Source organism: Corapipo altera, unplaced genomic scaffold, assembly GCF_003945725.1.
Source record: "Corapipo altera isolate COAL_440 unplaced genomic scaffold, ASM394572v1 113, whole genome shotgun sequence".
Taxonomy (NCBI): Eukaryota; Metazoa; Chordata; class Aves; order Passeriformes; family Pipridae; genus Corapipo; species Corapipo altera.
In genome coordinates this window covers 7,576,008-7,594,974 of record NW_020884895.1, presented here as the reverse complement: position 1 = coordinate 7,594,974, position 18,967 = coordinate 7,576,008, and the positions used below count along the sequence as shown (strand labels likewise).

Sequence of the window (18,967 nt, the reverse complement as noted above, 5' to 3'; positions counted from 1 at the left end):
GGTGCCCAGAGAAGCTGTGGCTGCCCTATCCCTGGAAGTGCTCAAGACCATGTTGGATGGGGCTTGGAGCAACCTGGGCTAGTGGAAGGTGTCCTGGCCCATGGCAGGGGGTGGAACAAGACCTTTAAGTTCCCTTCCAACCCAAACCAATCTGTGATTCTAAGACTGGTGTCTTGCTGGGTGACAGCCCAGCCTGACTGTCCCCTCTCTCCCAGGTGGCCCCAGCTCTCCCACCCCAGGAAGGACCTGGAGTGAGAGAGCAGCTGTCTGTCTGGAGACACTGGAGCATCCATGTGACACACTTGCTTTTAAGCTGTGCCTTTATCAGGAATGTAAGGGAGTGCACACTGGTCTGGCCAGAACAAGAGAGGCTGCAGACCACGGTGGTGGGATTGCACCTGCCTGGACAGCATGATGCTCCCAGGTGTGCAACCACCACACAGCTTGGCTCTGGTGGATCCTCCAGCTGGACAGGTGGGTCCAGCTCTTACCTGAACTTCCCTTGTGCCCACACCACCTTCAGCATCCCTCAGCTTCCCGATGGGTGACCTCCAGCTCACCTGCCCTGGCAGGACTCCAGTGAAACGCCCAACCCTTGGCCCAGGGCAGGTTTCCTAGTCAGGATATTCCATAAGGACAGGTCATCCACAGGGCACTGCAGAGCTCCTGAATAGCATGCAGGCAGCACCCTGCTGCCACTGGGCACCAGAATCTCCAGGTTAATAGTCACCTGTGAAGCCACTTCAACACTATCTCCCTGTTTTCCTTCCCTTTGTCCTCAAATGGGAACTCATGGGATGTTTAATTACCAAAATCAGGCTGAATATGGAGAGATTCCTCATCACTGAATCTGGGGATAAACAGTGTCCTTTGCAGAATAATTTCTTTTTTAACAACTCCCCTCCCCCTTTCTCCAAATTAATTTCCATCCCAGCCACGAGCCTCTGTAGAAAATCTTGCCATAATCATTTTGAGCTAAATATTCTGACTAATCAATCAAAGCAGTGGAACCAATTTTGAAGCTGTCACTTTTAATTTTTCCAATAAAAGAAAAATCGAGCATTTCACTCACAGTGCTGTTGTGATTCAAGCTCTTCAAACCTTCGCTCCACTGCATCAGCGCTTTGGAGAAGTACTTGAAAATGTGAAGAACTGGCACAATTGCAGAGAAACAAAAATAAATTGATTTTTAGCAGTGAGAAGAAACCTGTTTCTTCATGTACCTTTAGACCTGGTTCACAAAACCTTTTCTTTCTTTCTTCCCTGCTTTCCTCCTCTACACAAAAATAACTACAGCTTATTAGTGATTTCACACACACAAAGGGCTGGCACTCATTAAAAAGTCGACATGTTATTGAGAGCTTGGTGCATAAATGCTAATGAAGGGCCAGAAAGTAGATGTGCCGGGTGCTGGGGTGGAGGAGAGGATTCCTCCTGCCTCCAGCACTGGATGCCTGCATCAGTGATGCAGGAGCTGACCTGTGGGATGAGGCAGGAACGGCCTAGGCGTAAAAGTGGCTGGAGAAATCCATCCTGGAAAGGACAGGTTGTTAAATGCACTGGCAAGGGCACGTTGTGCTCGGGGTATGCATGGGCTGCGTTCCTGCTCAGCGAGGAGCCATCAGATAAATTAGAGGCTTTGCAAGTTGTTCAGCGAGCGAGTGCTCTGGCTGTGGGAAAGTCAAGGGGAGTTTTGCCATCGCGTTCCTGCCTCCCTGCAGTCGGTGCCAGCCACAGCCATAAGCTGGTGTTCACTTCTGCCTTTATGGATGGATGGGGATGAAGTCATGCCCTGTGAAAGCACTGTGTCCCTGTGTGTAGGAGAGGGAAGACAGCAAAAACAGCAACAGCGCCCTCAAGTTGGGCCCCTACTTGAATCCAAAACAGAGCACTGCACCAGCTACTAAAAATGAACTCTATCCCAGCCCAAACCAGGACAATCACATAGAAGAAGGAAAGGAGCCTTCCTACAAAGTGATACCTGAACTCTCTAGATTCAGGACCACTTCCAGTTTCACATTAATTTTACACCAAGATAAGCTCACGCTATGATCCCACAGCTCTCCTGCACTGCTCACACAGAAACCAAGCTGGCAAGACAGAGCCAGCAACACCACCAGCCTCTGTTGTGGCTGCCCTGTGCGAGCCCATTGCCCACCCTGGTGCCAGCCAGCACCCCTGCACCCAGCACCCCTGCACCCAGCACCCCTGCACCCAGCAGTGCCTGTCAGGTCCCACAATGCTCCCACTCATCACTATCTCCACTTCAAGAGAGGTGAGCAGGATGCAGAAGGCACAAAATCAGCAGGGAGATGCCAGAGTGGCAGCCCAAGCCGATGGTGTCACTCAGCCTGATGCCTCCTACTGACCTCCTGCCTGACCCTCTGGCTCTCTTGTCTTGGTTTATTGTGTTTATTGAGGGCACAGATTGGGTTTGGAAGTTCTGAAGATGCAGAGAGCCCTCTGGCATCTGAGGAAAGAGATGAAACCTAAGAAACGGAGAAGTTAATATGTTTTCAGCTCACAAGAGAGCTTGGAAATGCCACTGATGCTTTATTAATCTCTTCTGCCCCTGGAGGACAACAGGCAGCTGCTTCTTCCTCTGTCTCTGCTGAATTTCCTTCACTGGAAGTTAAAAGAGACAGTGGCAAGTTAATTCTATTTTGGAGACAGAGCATTTTTGTCTGTGCCTTTCATAATGCTCTTGGATTATTAAAACTCCTCTAAAACAGGATTTTTTAATCTATTTAAGAAGTCCAATTTTCTTTTTATGCTGCTTCACCCCGGCAATTTCTCTCTCCCAGGAAAACCCAAAATACTCAAGTCTAGCTGTTTTTATTGCAATTCTAGGCCTTTTCCCATCACATCTCAGCTGCTGGGGCAGCACTGCCGATGCACAGCAAGGGCAGAACTCAGCCCAAAGCAGTTTGAGGCTACAGCCCCCAAAACAGGCAGAAACAACACCAAAGCCAAATGTTCCAACATGATGCTCAGTTGTATTTTCAGTCCATTAATACACATTCATTTACCAGATACAAATGGAGTGGAAAGGAAAGCGATCATTAGCAGGAACAAGGATACAAAACTCAATTCCAGCAGCCTTCACAGAAGGGATATTCAGTGTCACAGCGGCACTGTCGGAAGGGAGGGACGCACGGAGACTGCACTCACATCCCAAGTGGAAGCTCTCCTTGTGTGGATTAGTGTAGCTAGAGACATGATTTAAAAAAACCCCGAACAACAACATTCCAAAACTGACTTTGACACTTTTTGTCATTTCCCTAGTGTCAGGACTAGGGAAAGATGGAATTATTAAAGAGGAGATTTTATGGAAAGACACTGGAAGGTTAAAAATAGAATAATCACAAATACTGGAAAATACAACAAGAAAGCAGGCAGGGAAAGGAAAATAGGAAAAAAAAGTGACACCCCAAGAGGATCATTGCATTCAGTGGTCGATGTGCAGTTGGTGGGGCTGTTCTACTTTGTTACACTTAGATTTACAGGCTGGCCTTGATTCACTGCCATGACATTATGCTCCCGGTTTAAACTGGGATTCTGCAAAGCTCCTGGTTTCAGCAGGATCTCAGCAGTGCAGAGGAGACTGCTTGTTTGAAACCATCTGCAGTACAAGTGCCACAAACTGTGACAGTGTGTTCACATCTCGTGGGGCACCCAAGAGATGCCAACCTCTGCCCATATCCTGGTCTGGAGACCACTGGCTTTCTTCCCCCTGGCCACCACAGCATCCTACCATGAAAGGCTCTGCTGCTGGTGGAGAGGTGTCAGCTTAGACCAGCATGGATTTGGGTCTCTACATTCTGCAGGAGAGGGAAATGGCATTATCCTACAGGACTATTCAGACTTACATATCAATGTCTCCACAAATGCAGCTCTGTGCCCAGACAAACCCCCTGACTGTCCTTGCTACAAGTGCACAAGACTCATTACGCTGAAATAACAACAGCAAACCACATCTGGGCTTGATTGTACAGGGATGTTCCCTTGGAAGGAATACAGATACAGTAAATTATTCATGGCAGGGTCCCAGGTGGGCAACACCTGCACCGAGGTCCTCCCAGGGACAGCACCAGGACTGCAAAATCATGCTGTGAAACCTGATCAAAAGAAAGGAAAAGGGGACCATTGGGGGTTTAATCCAGCAAAGTTCACACCAAGTCAGGGGACAAACTGAGACCGACAAACCAAAAACTGAGCCCAGCACCTTGCAACTGCCATGGAGCACTGGAGTGGTTCTCCTACAAATTATTTTTTAGTACAGTTCTTGCATACGATGACATTTTATCCCTCATTTTTTAAACCATGCATTAACTCCACAATGAAACATTTATCCAGTCCAACATCTACACAACAAAACATGTATTTTAAAATATCAGACCATTAAAAAAATAAGGAAAGGAGTGTGAGTTCTCAAAGTGGCACATGTTAAAGAATAAATTAAAGGGAAAAGAAGTGTTGTACTTGGGTTGAACTACAAAATAAAGTCTGAACCTGGGAGAAGTTCTCATTTCCTATAGTTCTAACAAATAAATGTCACAAAAAACAGCTGATGTTTCTGGGGTTGCTAGTGCTGGAATCCACAGCACTTGTTACAGCACTGGGTATCTGTGGGTGACCCTCTCTGGTTTGAAGGTGTTGAGCCCACGCTGGTATGATGGACTAAAGTAGTGATTGTTCAGGTGCAGAAATCAACTCTCTCAAGGTGTTCAACCTCGCAGGCTTCTTAATGTAAGAAACAAACCTGTAGCTGACAGGACCCACGGAGCCAGCTCCGGACAGCACAGCCCGTGGTGTGAACGAGTGGGGCCTCCAATGGGAATGGCTCCAGCCCCATCATCTGTTTGGGGCGAGCAGTGCTGCATCTATGGGGGATTTGGTGGCCCCACGAGCCCCTAGGAATGTTGGGCTCTCTGCTCCATGCTGAGGCTGCTGTGCACACCCTGCTTGCATTTGAACGTTACTAAATTCCCAGTATCAGGAATTTAGCACCAACACAGGGAAGGGATGCTCAGCATGGTGCCTCTGTTCCTAAAAACCGAAGCCTCCTCCCAGACAGAGAACCAATGTCAGGCTCTCTGCTACCTCAGTAATGAAAGACCGTCTTAATTAGCACCTTTCCATGCAGAATCAGTCAATTAAATCTCCCTCCATGGCTCTGCTGTGTCACTGGGGACCAGCAGCCATCACATGGTGGGCTGAGTGTTGCAGAACCTGGGTGGTTTTTCCCAACAGCAGCCTGGAAGAGGGGGGAACTTAACACCCCTGGAGTTAGGAAGCCCCAGTAATTAGCTACCTACCACTTTAAAAGACAATGTAAGGATTATTTAACAATTACAAAAACCTTTGCTAATATGAGGACGGGTACAATAAGAGCACTTGGAAGATGACAGGAGTCTTACACTTCAAGGTTCAGTGCACGGGTGGCAGGCTTGAACGCTTCCTTCTCTACTCTGAACACAGATCTGTATGACTGACAGGGACTCTCTGACAGGCTGTAATTGTTTGAAGTCAGCAGCTTTGTTCAAACTAAAACACCTAAAAACATCAGGGGAGAAAAGCTCCGAACCTGATGTGAAATAAGAAGACACCTTTGATCTTTCTTGATCGCAAATGGTCAGGGCACATATTGCTCTGGCTCTCCAGGGGGTGAACCCAGGTCAGTATTTTTAAGAGAAAAAAAGTCAAGGGAACGTACTTCTGTGCTTACAGCATGCCAGGTAAAAGCATCAACCCCCTGGACTCCAGTTCATCACATAAAATGCTGCACATGCACTTCTAACAGGTGAACCAGACCACAGATGCACCAACGTAAAAGGAGTGTAACAGGCAACTGCATCTACGAAACACAAGCATAAAACTGGAAACTGAAGGAAGGGGCTGAGACTGGGCTGCCCTGGAAGAACATCTGGGGTTGTTCCTTACTCGGGTGATGCAGCAGGTACAGAATTAGCTGGTGCCTCTTTACAGGTCTGAATGCAGGAGGGAGTCAGCTAAAATGTGATGCCAGCTGTTTTGGGGATAGGTAGGTGACTGTTGGGATTCTTTTCCAGTTAAAAGCAGATGAAACTGTTGGAAGAGCCAGAAAAGGAAAAAATAAACTTGCCTGTGAACTAAAACATGGTTTCACCTGGCCTTTTGTCTAAGGAGTGTTGGGCACAGGTATAATCCAGCTAGGGAAGGGATCCCTGGATGCAGGGGCAGCAGAGGAGCTCAGCCTCACAATCCTCCAGATCCAAGTTTCCTCAGGCATTTCTCATGTTCTCTCAGTGTTTGACACAGCACTGCTGACTGCCAGGAACACCTCTAGTTGGAGCTGGACATGAAATCGGGAGACATGGCTCATTGCAGGATGGGGATAGAGATAAGGGCCAGGATGGTGCCCACCACATGAGGTCCTAACCCAGGAACAGTAGTGTTTTTCCCAGGGATGCTGTATTGAACAGCTGTTGTGCTGCACAGGGAGATGCAAAAGAGCTTTGAAAACCATTTTACAGAAATGGAAAACAGGACTGGGCATGAGGAGTTTTACCTCTGCTTGGGAAGTCATGTCCTGCGTGACTGAGCTCAAGATTGTGGCTGGTCTAATAACAAAGCAGAGCAGGAACAAGGCTTTGCCAACTGCTCCCCTTCCCCCTTGCATTCACCCCATCTACGAAACCACATCAGCTCAGTTTGAGCATGGTGTCAGCTTAATGGCCTTTCTCTTCTTTTAAATAGGGAGGAAAGGGATGGAAATGAAAATCTACCATAAACTGCCAGAAAAATGCATGAACGGAGGGCCCTGAGTGCAGAGCTTGGTTTGTCTCACGCCAGCTTTTGAGTCTCTGTCCCATTACACACGGTGCCTTGCTTTCCTGTGGCTCCAGAGACCTCAGGATTGAGCTGGAACCTTGATCCTCTCCTCAGGAAAGCCATCTCGCACAGTGGGACCAAACTGACATGCTGTGTGTCTGCAAAGGCCAGCAAATTCCACTGATTTCCAGCGCCTCTGGCTCCGTTGAGACTGCCCTTTGCCAAGCCTGAGGGCTGCTGATTGCTCCAGTTGCAATAGGAAAAGGGTTTTTTTCTCCCAAAGGGAAGAAGAGACCGAAATTCTGATTCTGATACAAGATTGTTAGTCCGTTTCCACTTAAGAAGGGAAACACCTACACTTGGAAAGCTGTAGGACAGCCCAAGGCAGCAGCAAGGGGCACTTCCCAACAACACCAGGGCTGCACAACATGCTCCGACAGTGTGTGAACGGGGTGAGATGGGGGGACTCCAGTGAGCCACGGTGCAGATACCCAAAAGCCTTAAAAGCACACACAGCCCACGACTCCTGCGCATCCACAGCACGATCACAGTACGTTTGCAACCACAGGATACAGCTGGCAGTGGTAACAACATCGATTGGGATTGAGTTCCTGTCCTAGGAAGTGGCCTGTGTCCTTTAGATGCCCAGAACGTGCCTGAAGAAGTAACTCCTTCAGAGGTTAAACTTCTCATTTGCCATCGTCTCCAAGTCTTTCTGCTCCTTTCCTTTGCTAGTGTCAATTTGCTTCGTGTTCCTCCACCAAAATCCCTAAGAAAGGCACGTTAGCTTGGTGGAGATGTTTTTCGCAATAAAAAGCTTCCCGAAATCCCATATTGTTCATCAGCTCTCCTGAGAACAAGACTTTAAAAGGAAAAGCAGTCTGCATCTTCTTATGTCCAAACCTCCATGGGTACCATGGACTCCTTTGTTCCGACAGAGGGAAGCAAGTACTCTTCCTCCAGAAAACGAAAGGGGAATTGTACTAAAAACCCACGAATCTTTTTTAATTCTTCTGCTGCTTTTGCAGGATCATCATTTGCTAATTTGGGCTTGCTGATGAAATCACGCAGTTGGGTTAAATTATTCACCTGGTCACTGGGAAGGCATCGAAACACCTGATCAAAACAGAAAGGAAGAATGGCCTGTTAGAGTGGGGGAAATGCCGCAATGCAGAGTTCCTGAGAAACACCAAAACATCCAGTACAAATTCCCCAGAATGGGAGTGATTTAACAGCCCAAAGAACGGGGAGGGAAGAGGTGTGTGCCTATCCACTAGAGCAAGCAGAGGGGAAGCTCCAAGACTTTTTCTGATCATTGCAAAAGTTCATTAAAAGACAGAAGTAAAATTTGCTCCTGCCCCAGTTACATTGTGGCTGACTACAATAAGTACTGATACAAACAGAAGGACAAATCAGATCTCCTGCCTCCATGGGTGCCACCACATTCTGAGGATGCACAAACTCCAGTTTCTTGTTCACAGCTCTTGCATCCAAATTTACTCGTTCCCTCAAAGCGTCTCTGAAGGTCCAACCCCAGGAGCTGGACCTGCTTGCCCTTGCCCTCTCTGTGCTGCTTTTCCCATTGGCATCTGCTGCCTCCATGTGGGATGGAGAGAGGGGAGAGGCACCACGTTCTTCACCTTATCAAAGATGGTGGCATTGCGAGCTGCTGTGGAAATCCACACCTCCTTGAAGAATTTGTCACATACAGGATCCTGGTGTTCCGGATTGAGATCGGAGCCGCCAAGGACAACCCTGAGAAGACAAGGGGATGGATGCTCAGAGAGGCTGAAGCATTGGGCACTCCCCCTCTTGAGAAATGCCAGGAGATTAGAAGTTTCCTTGGGACCTGCCAAACCCTCCCAGCACCCTCCCACTCCCATCCCCTGTGACAGTCTGCCAACTGAAATGCTGCTCCATTTTCTTCTTTTTTTTTCTGCGCAGTAACTGTCCAGATGGGAAATAGGATGAGGGGAAAAAAAGGAAAAAGAAAAAGGTCTTAGAGAAAAAATGGCAGTATTGTGGGCCAGATGGCTGCTCCCAGTGAAGAAACTTCCATTAGAAAGTGACATTGCCACCCAAGATTGAGAGACTGTGAAAACGGGACGTGGAGGGGAAATACCACTTGTTTATGAGCTCTGCTAGAGAAATCCTGGAGAAAAACAATCTGTGATGCCAAGGTGCCGAGCTGAGGACAGGAGCAGCATGAGGACGGCCAGTGAAAGAGCACCAAACCTGGGCTAAATCCAGGCCAGGCAGTGCTAAAATTGTTGATTTGAAAGGCTGGGGGCACATGTCACCCTGAGCGAGCCCTGCCTGTATCCCCACGCCCTGCAGCATTGGGCCAGCCCCACGCGTCCCACCTGAAGCAGCGCAGCCGCAGGGACTGGGCAAACTTCCCAGCGCTGTATTCCTCCCCGTCCATCACGGAGGGGACGGTCTCCGTGTCCTGCACGATGATGGCCATCTCGCTGTCCCGCTTCCCCAGCATGCTGCGGTCGTTGATGTTGGCAGAGCCTGGGCAGGGGGAAGAGGGAGCACAGGCAATGCCCCACTGCTGCACGAGAGCTCCCACACACCCTCCATCACCACCCGCCACCCCTGGGCCCTCCACAACCCTCAGCTCCATGGGGACCATCCATCACTAGGGAAAATCCCAACCAGAGGGCTTCCTTCTGGAAACACAAACCCTGAGTGATGGGATTTGGTGGAGAGGGAAAAAAAAAAACAAACCACTAATTTTTGCAGGATTCAACAGCTCCAGGCTGGGCAGAAGGTTAAATCACAGCCATGCCCAGGCCAACACTTTCAAAAGTTTACTCTCTCTGTAACTTCCCAGATGCTTCTGCTGAAGGAGCCACAGCTTTAAATGTCTTAACTGCATTTGGTTTGGATGCCAAGTTACCTGAGACAGGATGGGCTCTGTGGGTAAATCACAGAATCCCAGAATGGTTTGAGTTGGAAGGTACCTTAAGACCATCTCATTCCAAACCCCCTTCCATGGGCAGGGACACCTTCCACTACACCAGGTTGCTGTGGAAGGCTGTGCCTTTCAGGGGGGTTCTGCTCAAGACCAGCTAAGCCTTTGTCCCCCAAAGAGGTTTCTCTCTCCCACACAGCCAGGAGAAGGCAGGGGGTGGGGGAAAAGATCTCCAGACAGTCGTAAGAGACCCTCGTGGCAGCAGTTAGCCATTAAGCCTTCCCAGGGACTGGATTAATTCCAGGGGAGCTAACACCTCCAGAGGAAAAACAAGCTAAGCTCCTCTCCTTCTTTTCACCTCCTGCACAGTAGCCCCAAGAACATCTAATTTCTGTGCACTCTCTTATGAGAAAAAGGGATGACACTGGCGCCCTATCCCCTCACCACCCAGATGGATGCAAATGCTGTGTAAAAATCCATCCTCAGGCTTATAGGTATAGAAAATAGAAATTCAGAGCTGTCCCAGGCCCCCAGACCACCCCATTAGGAACAACACTTCTCCTGTTTTAATATCAAACCACCTCTGAGCTGTTGTGCACACTGGAGATGGGATCCAGCCCCTGAGAGGGTGCCAGAGCAGCAAACCTCACCACAGGTCATCTGAGACCACAGGCTGGATCACTGCTTTGAAGTGGGGGAGTATTTTGAGTCTTGCAAAATCTGGTATTAAATTATTTGTTGGCAAAGTTTTCGTTGCTGATATAACAGCTCAAAAAGGGCTTCTTTAAAGAAACAGGCTGAAATTCTGCTTTTCTGCTGCAGTGTGGAACTCTGAGCCTGAACACTCTTGTCTTTGCTTCATGTTCTCATAATAAATACGGTAAGAGAAATGGATGAAATAATATCTATTACTCCTTATAGCATATTGCCCCATTCTTAGGAAACAGAGCTGATACATGACACATGTTGTCCAAACCTTCCAAATTTTACGGCACATTCTGTTCTTTCAGGAACAGATGACAAGTCTCACAAATCTTCCTGCTCGAGCAGAGTTTGATACAAGACAGATGGACAATATTCCCTGCACTGGGATTCTCTTCACGGTTACACACAGATTTAAAACCATTTTAGAAAAACAAATTAAATGACAGCCCTCTGAATCCCTTCCTCTCTCGTGATGAATTTATGAGGTTGGGTTTTGGGTTTGTTTTTTTTTAACAGAAAAATATTTCTCAGCAAAGAAACGACAACATAGAAAAGCCCATGGAACCACAGCCTGCACTGTGCATGGGGATGGGAAGGGATTGATCCAGGTACAACCCAGTGGTCCAAATCCCTCCTGCAAGCTCCTGCTCACCGATTATAACCGTGTTGTCATCAGCAATGAGCAGTTTGCTGTGCACATAGATGAGCTCTGTGACTAGTTTTCCTTCCAGCTCTGCATATGTTCGAAGTCCACAGAATGATATGTAGTTTATCCACTTATCTCCAACTGAAAATTAAAAGACAAAAAAAACCGATGGGATGAGGGAGGTGGAAGAGAAAAGGAAGACCCTCTTTACATAAAGACCCACATAAATAACAGTTCACTTTTCACTTAAAAAAAAAAACAAACAAACAGATAATGGAAATAAGTTTCTTTAAAAATAGACTTCAAAAGCTGCCTGTGGGCTCTCAGTGCTGCTCTGATCTGCTGCCTGCTCAGAGACTTCCACTTCAGCGAGAATGACCCCAATCTCCCTGGCACAGCACACAAGGGTCCGAACATCTTAAAATAACTGGACTCTGCAACTGTTTTTCTGCAGATCCTGCAGAAAGGAGGCCGGAAGCAGGTGTTTTGTCCATGCACAGTATGGAAAATGTGTCCTACTTGTGTGCAGGTCAGATTTACACCAAGACCTAGAACGAATGAGGCATTATGCACGCTCCTAGAGTTTGTGATACGTGGGTTTTCATGGTACTCTGATTCCCAACAGAGCAAATTCCAGCAGGCATCCTCGTGGCAAGGAAGAAACTCAGCGTCCTGCTTAGGCAGGTTTTTCCTCTAAGTGTTTCACAACTGCCAGAAGCAAACCCTGGGTGGGATTCACAGGGGATGCTGAGGGCTCATCGCTCCCAGAAGCGTGACCCCTCTCAGGACATTTTCCAAACAACACAATCCCGAGCAGCTGCAACTGTGCCGTGCTCCTCCCTGGGGTGCTCCCCTCCTCCGGATTGGGGCTGCATCCAGGCGTGAAGTCTGACAAGTGGCCATGGCTCACATGACCCAACAGACCTCGCCATGGGATGACGGTTTGGAAGGAGGTGGTTCACAGCCCCATGAGTCCAGAGCATGTGTTGTATTACGTGTTACAGCAGTAACAAGACTAAACAACACAGAGGAGAGGAATAAAGTTCTTACCACCCTCTGCCTTCAGCTGAGCCAGGATTGAGTTTTCTCCTCGGCACATGGTCCTGGAAAGAAAGTAGGCAGCCATCAGCATCACTGCGACTCGAGGCAGCAGCATAGGCTGGAGCAGAACCAGGCAAGGTAAAACACAAACACAGATGCCTCTCAAATACCCCATGCAAGCAGGAGAAACAGGGTGCTTCCAGAGCACATATTTTTCCCAAATAACTGTTGATACATCAAAGACTGCTCATTTTCTAATGGAGCTCGTACCAACCCAGCATAGAAGCTGGGGAGCATTTTTGCAATGATGGTAAATGTGTGACAAACAGAGCTGCTACCCTGTGTGCCACTGGATGTGCCTCTGTGTTCAGAATGTGAAATCATGTTAAGAAAAAACATCAACATGTGCAAAATGCTGGGTCAGGGAGTTTGTGGGATAGTGGTTGGGCTGGAAAAGTCACAGCTGGCATCTCACTGAGAAACAACCAACCCATGGGCAATTTCTCAAGACTAATGGTTGTCCTTGCAGAAAAAAGCTTAGGCAGAAGGGTCTGGTTAGAAGGACATTTCCCCCTTCTGGTTAGGGGGACATGCTGCTTCCTTCCTGCCCCACTCATCCTTCTGGAGGTGCTGCAGAACACCTGCAGACCAGAGAGAATTCACTCTGGGGGGAGCAGTAGTCTCCATAGGCTGACTGTGCCCTGGCCATACCATAACACAGCAGTTTTCCAGTAAAAACATTTTGCCTTGGGTCATTTTGCTTTCCTCTACAGCCTGTTCCCAGCACAAGGGCTACCTGGCACTGCTGCTTTTCAGTCCTTGCCATGAGATCAGATGGGTTGCAAGTGCCCCCCCCAAACATCCATCCCAGAGCAGGGGAATCGCAGTGGGGAAGATGCCACTTCCTTCATGGGGCCAGTGGGCAGAGCCAGGCCAAGTATTGGCCAAAAAGACAGATCTGGAGACAAATCCTGGTCAGCAAGTCCTGGCTGGATCAGCTAAATCATAGAATGATTTAGGTTGGAAGGGACCTTAAAGGTCATCTTCTTCCAACTCCCCTGCCATAGGTTGCCCAAAGACCCATCCAACTTGGACACGCTGATGGCAGATGGGGTCTTGAGGACCCCCCACAGCAGGGGGAGGTGTCCAGGGAGGTCTCCAACAGCCCTGCAGTACCTGTAGTTGAAGTGCATGATGGCCTGCAGTGCGTTCCCCCCACCAGTCGAAATGTCTCCTTCAAACCCAGGCAGCAGCGGGATCACCACGTACACTCGGAAACGTTTGTTTTCCCTGAAACGATAGTTCGGGGGAGTAACAGCCTGGAAATGTTACAGCTTCATACAAGATGAAATCCCCTTGGTTTCACTTCCCCATGGTGACTTTTAAGGGAGCAAAGTGTCAAGTGGATTTCCAGTTTCAGGTCTTCATCACCCACCATCAGTACTTCCATAAGTGCTCCTTCAGGAGGAGAAGGAATAATTTACTCTCAGCGGACAACAAAAGAAGCTAAAGGAAAAGAACCACATTTTCATGGATGTTCGAGGGAAGGCTAAGTATTTTACAGATTGCATCTGCCACTACAGAAGTTTGTTTGAGAACCTCAATAGCCCAGTCCTGCTGACACTGGTGCAGACTGGACCACACAACTGCCTGGCATGGCATAGTGAAGGTCACAGAGCTATCAGGCAGAAATCCACAATCTAACCTGACATTCCACTGCCTCCTGGTTTTCAGAAATTAAGAAACATCACACACAAAAGGTGGAAAAAACTCAGGGCACAAGCGAAACATTGATCATTCGTGGAAGGCGAGTATGTCACTGATACATCAAATGCCACAAAAACTCAGTTCCAGAGTTCCCCCAAACTAATCCGTATCCTAATCGTGATCCCATTTGGAATAAAAGCTACAACTACGGCACTGCTTGGGGCTTTTCTCAAAGTTGACCCCTGGGTTTTCTCCACTGACCAAAGCCAGATGCATCTGCTCTGCCAGCACTTTCTGTCCTACACCCAGAAGGAGGAGGAGGATGCTCCATGGAAAGGTGCTGCCACTAGATGGCAAACACAGTTTAAGCAGCACAAAATCGCTTCGGGAGCAGCAGTCTGAGGATAAGCCAGTCCGAAGTGTTTGTTAGAAGTATTCCTTCCCAGAGCAAGCCGTGCCTGTGAATTTAAGGGTGTGGCAAATGTGAAGCACTGGGGTCCCATCTGAGCTGTGAGGGAGAGAGTGAGGACCCGAGTCTCTTTAATTTCAACCAACGCTTTCTGCTATCTGTGCTGTGCACTGCAGACTGGCTTTAGTTTGCCAGCAGAGCTCAGAAACAGTTAGTGAGGACTTACCCATACACAAGAGACTGTGAAACCAAGTCTGTTTATATCATGAAAGAGATCTACCAACAAAAGCATTCCCCAAAAAGCAACTTGTTTGTCTAAGGCCAGTGTTTATGAAACTGGTTAGAGAGCCACCCATGAAAAAAAGAAGAAACCAAGAAAAGAACATTATTAATAACATCAGTAAAAAATATTTAGTCTAGAAGAGTGAGAAGTATACAGGCTTCACTAGAGACTTTAATTTACAGTTAAACATCTGTGTGTCACCTATGCTGTTTTCCTGGGGCAGTTTGGAACATGAGCATTATGATACAAACCATTTAGGTCTGAATTTACTTCTAATCTTAGGCAATGCCAAGCACTCTGGAGTGTGAAGAATTTGAACTTATATTCAGTGAGGAATCACCAACATTAGGTTGGCATAAAATTGGAGTAATACAGAAGTGAGCGCCACATCTGGAAATGGGTCACTGAAGAATCTGTGTTAGACTTTTTAGTATCTGGACAGAATGACACCCGTTACATAAACTTTATATAACAGGAAAATCTTAACAGATTACTCGGAGAATTTGCTGCTACCTCAGCAGCATTGCTAATAGCAGGCAACTGATGCAAAGGTCCCCAAAGGCAGGAAAGGCAATCCAGAGTGGCTTCCCAGGGGAATGCTGATCAGCACAGAGATCATCGAATCCTAGAATGGTTTGGGTGGAAGGGACCTTAAAGCTCATCTAGTCTCAACTCCCCTGCCATGGGCAGGACACATTCTCTGGGCAACCTGTGCCAGTGCCTCACCACTCTCACAGTATAGAATTTCTTCCCAATATCCAATCTAACCGTGCCCTTTTTAACTTAAAGCCATTCCCCCTTGTCCTATCACACATGCCCTTGTCCGAAGTCCCTCTCCAGCTCTCCTGTAGCCCCTTTAGGCACTGGAAGGTGCTCCAAGGTGTCCAGCTGCCTGAGAGCCTTGAGGTTGCAATGCAAACACCAGCAACACCATTTTCAGCAGCACTGGCACCACTCCTCATTTACCCTGGGTGAGAAAATCCATCCCATATTTTCATCCTTAGCTAATTTCAATTAATTTGGGCTATGAATTGCAGCTCACACGGGTCACAGGAAACTCCACCCTGTTGTTAATGGCACAGCAGATAATACCCAGGCCCTCCCAGTTTGAATAGTGCTCCTCTTTCCATAGAGCCTCCAAACAAAGCCTGGCTCGTAGGAGCTCCAGAGACCTTGCAGATACCTCCCACACCTCAGTGGCTGACTCTATCAGGTTGAGTGCTTCTACCCAAGTAAGGAATTTCCACGCTCAAGTGCCAAAAAAAGCAAAAATTCTGTGACCCTGGAGAGAGCACATCTGGGAAAGCAGCCCCTTCAAAGCTCTGGACAACTACAATATGGAAAAAATAATTAATGCAAGAAATATCTTCCTTTGTGCATGGTGAAAAAGCATATGAGAGATGAAAGGAAGAAATTTAGGAATTTTTCTGTATATCAGCACAGCAAAATCAGGATACAGTTTTAGACCACGAAATATTTGTCTCTAAAAGAGAGATTCCAGGGGAGCAACCTTAAGCAGGGCTGCCTAGGATCAAAGTGAAGACAAGCTACTACTTGTGGCATTAATGTTATCACAGGTTTAGGTGTGCTGAAGCAAAAAAAAATGCCTAAAATGTGGTTGGATTTGATCCATTCAGGAACAAATGATGGTCCCCTTGCAATGGCTGGAGGTTGTGAACACCCTCTAGTGTGTACTAGAAAGAGTTACTCAAACAATAGCTGAACTCTGCAGTTAAATCCTCAAAATGTCTTTGCTTCCTCCATTTGAAGCCAATCCTCTCTATAGATGATTTAAATAAACCACAAATCCCAGTTCACTGTTCCCACCCATTCACTTGCCTGACCACCCAGTTGAAGGCAGGTTGGCTGTGGAGCAAAGGTGTCACTGAACCAGATCTTAAAGGACTTGACTTTAAACAAGTTCCATAGTTAAAAATACATTTGCATCAGGCTAAGTCCAGAAAACCACTTTCTGGCTGGAAAGAAACCACTAAGGAGTCTCACTGCTGTGAACGCAAGCAGATGTTCGACTGCATCAGTTCTGCATTGGCACAGCTATTGTACAGCTGTGTCCATTAAGGTGTTATTTTGCACCACACCATGGAAATGCATCTGGAAGACTTCCACTGCCTTGTTAAGAACAGGTTACCTGTGAGCTTTAAGAATCCTCTGAGCAATCGCATCGCCGATCTTGTTCCAGACAACTTTGTCATCAGCACAGCTAATAAAAAACTGGTTCTGCAGGAAAAGCAAGCAAAGCTACTGTCAGATGCTGCCAGCAACCAACCAAAAATACTTGCATGCTTTGTTTCAGACCAAGAGCAACTAAAGATAGCTGGGTTTGTGTGCCACTGGAGTGGAGGCTTTTTTAAATTATGATTAAATGATATGTGTGTCTGTGCTTGTTTAAGGAATGAATTGGTCCTTATTAATCACACTCCTTAGAAAGTTCATGTAAAGAGCAACCTAAAAAGAGGCTAAAAAAAAAATAAAAGAAGAGAATAAGCATCTCCATTCAGCCAGCACTGAGTGTCACTCTGACACAAGAGATTCCTGCAGCTGAAGGCTGAATGGATGAAGAGCAGCCCTGTGAGTGGGAGGTTTGGGCATGCACAGGGGACACTGCAAAGCCACAGAGGGGACAGGAACACTATTGCACAGGCCATGAAAGCTGCTGGCAATTTTGCAAATAGCCTTATAAAGGAGAGGTCTATTTTTTCCACCTCGTGGTCAGAAGGCTGTCCGGGTAAAACCCATCAGTTTGGGCTGAAGACCACTGAAGTTGATGGAGCTCTCTAAATTCATAAAAAATTAAGACCAAACTTCAAGAAGCAGAATGACCCTCCTGATGGAGGCAAGCCATGCCCAGAGGATCAGGACCCTCCTGCTTTCCTCCACTGCCACTCACTTCTATGTAGATGTAGTGCTTGCTGTTCTCTATCACGCTGATGTAGGCTTTGTGGATGGACTCCTCGTGGTATTTGATGCCAGCTGACCAGTCAGCAGCAGAGCGGATCACCTGGAGAGCAAGAGAATAACACCTTCAGCTCAGCCTACCCAGAACAGCACCACAGCACAGCAGCTGAATTACTCAAGAGGCAATGCTCTGCCCTGGTAGTGTTCACCCGTCAGGATTTCACTAAATAAGGTAATATATGCAACATTCGTGCTGCATTTGTAATCAGGAGAAAGAACATTCAAAAATTGTATTAATGCTTAATCTTTTGATTAAAGACATCAGTGCCCTGTTCTGTTGCTGTGTTCCTGCCCTCTCCCACCTGAGCACGTCCAGATGCAACAGAAGCAGCACAATGAAATTTTGTTCTTGCTTAAGGGCTTATGATAAACTGCTTTTAAAACAATCTGAATTTCCAAGCTTTAGGTGTGCACATCCCATCAGTGACCTCCTGTCCAGCACTTCAAAGCTGGCCTCCAGCTGGGTCAGTGTGTTTTTCCCACAAACAGCCTGTACACAATTGTACACTCAGTCTGATAACACAGGCCGTGTATCTTTGTCCTCAGCACTCCAGATCATTTGTTTCTTCTGCCAAATTCTTGCACAAGCCAACCCATTTGTGATTATATGACTTTTAAAATTTACAGTTCAGCTGCCCACATTCATTTATTAGTTTTTACTGGAAATCCACTTTTAAAGTGGATCCTGCAAAATGCCCTGGGCATGTTCTGCCCCTCCCTCCTGCAGTTTTTGTGCCAGAGAGCCAAACCAATATGAGAAACAACCTTTGTTCGTGCTCTATGCCAGGCTGAGCAAGCCCCACAGTGACCAGCATCCTATTCCCCCCAGCCAGATATGCTGTGGCACCTCCTCCTCCTGAACTTTGAGTCAAGAGGAAGCCACACTATGCCCCAAGTGATGTCTTCCTAGATGGAAATGTAGTTTTTAATTAAGTGTTGGCAGAGTATGTGCTTGGGGGAAACAATTACTCATGATTAGCCTCTGTCTTTAAACATTGTCAAGACAAAACCATAGAAACAATAGCCTTAAAAATATCTCAATACAGCCATTATACCAGCACTCGGGGCCAGTCCCAGACAGGACAAGATCCAAGTGCTGAGGATCTGTGAAATGTGTGTGTCAGAACACGCAAAATCCTGATCTCTTGGGATCAACCACATGTGGGGATCAACCACTTCTTTCCTTGGAAATCCCTCCTATGGATTTCTTCTAATTCTCTATGTCCAGCTTCTGCCTTGCTCCATGTTACTCCCCCTGTTCCCCCAACATCCCTGATACCCGGTCCCTGAGCTCTGCTGGCTGTGGCATGGCTGACGACTCTCAAGGGCTAATTAATTACCAGTAAGAAGCAGCAGGTAAGGATTTGGCCCTTTGGTCCAGGTGCTGCTTTCCTGAATTAAATCAATCCTCTTGTCTCTGGAGCACCTCTGGAAGTGGCACTAATGGGCATTGCTGTTAAGGAGCAC

The 18,967-nt window shown here is 47.3% G+C and overlaps 1 protein-coding gene across 3 annotated transcripts in view; it reads right to left on the bottom strand.

Moving 5' to 3' along the window:
- Nucleotides 1-2,972: 2,972 nt before the first annotated feature.
- Nucleotides 2,973-18,967, bottom strand: part of PLD1 (phospholipase D1) — a 61,923-nt gene continuing 45,928 nt past the window's right edge. For 2 of the 3 annotated variants that reach the window (XM_027647278.1, XM_027647279.1), the window contains 8 exons: nucleotides 17,433-17,543; nucleotides 16,674-16,762; nucleotides 13,302-13,415; nucleotides 12,135-12,187; nucleotides 11,091-11,225; nucleotides 9,177-9,330; nucleotides 8,454-8,568; nucleotides 2,973-7,929 (listed from right to left, as the gene is read on the bottom strand). In XM_027647278.1, the coding sequence (XP_027503079.1) occupies nucleotides 7,705-7,929; nucleotides 8,454-8,568; nucleotides 9,177-9,330; nucleotides 11,091-11,225; nucleotides 12,135-12,187; nucleotides 13,302-13,415; nucleotides 16,674-16,762; nucleotides 17,433-17,543 (996 nt within the window). In that variant the 3' untranslated portion in view covers nucleotides 2,973-7,704. The remainder of the gene's footprint in view (nucleotides 7,930-8,453; nucleotides 8,569-9,176; nucleotides 9,331-11,090; nucleotides 11,226-12,134; nucleotides 12,188-13,301; nucleotides 13,416-16,673; nucleotides 16,763-17,432; nucleotides 17,544-18,967) is intronic. The other variant, XM_027647277.1, reaches the window with a different exon arrangement.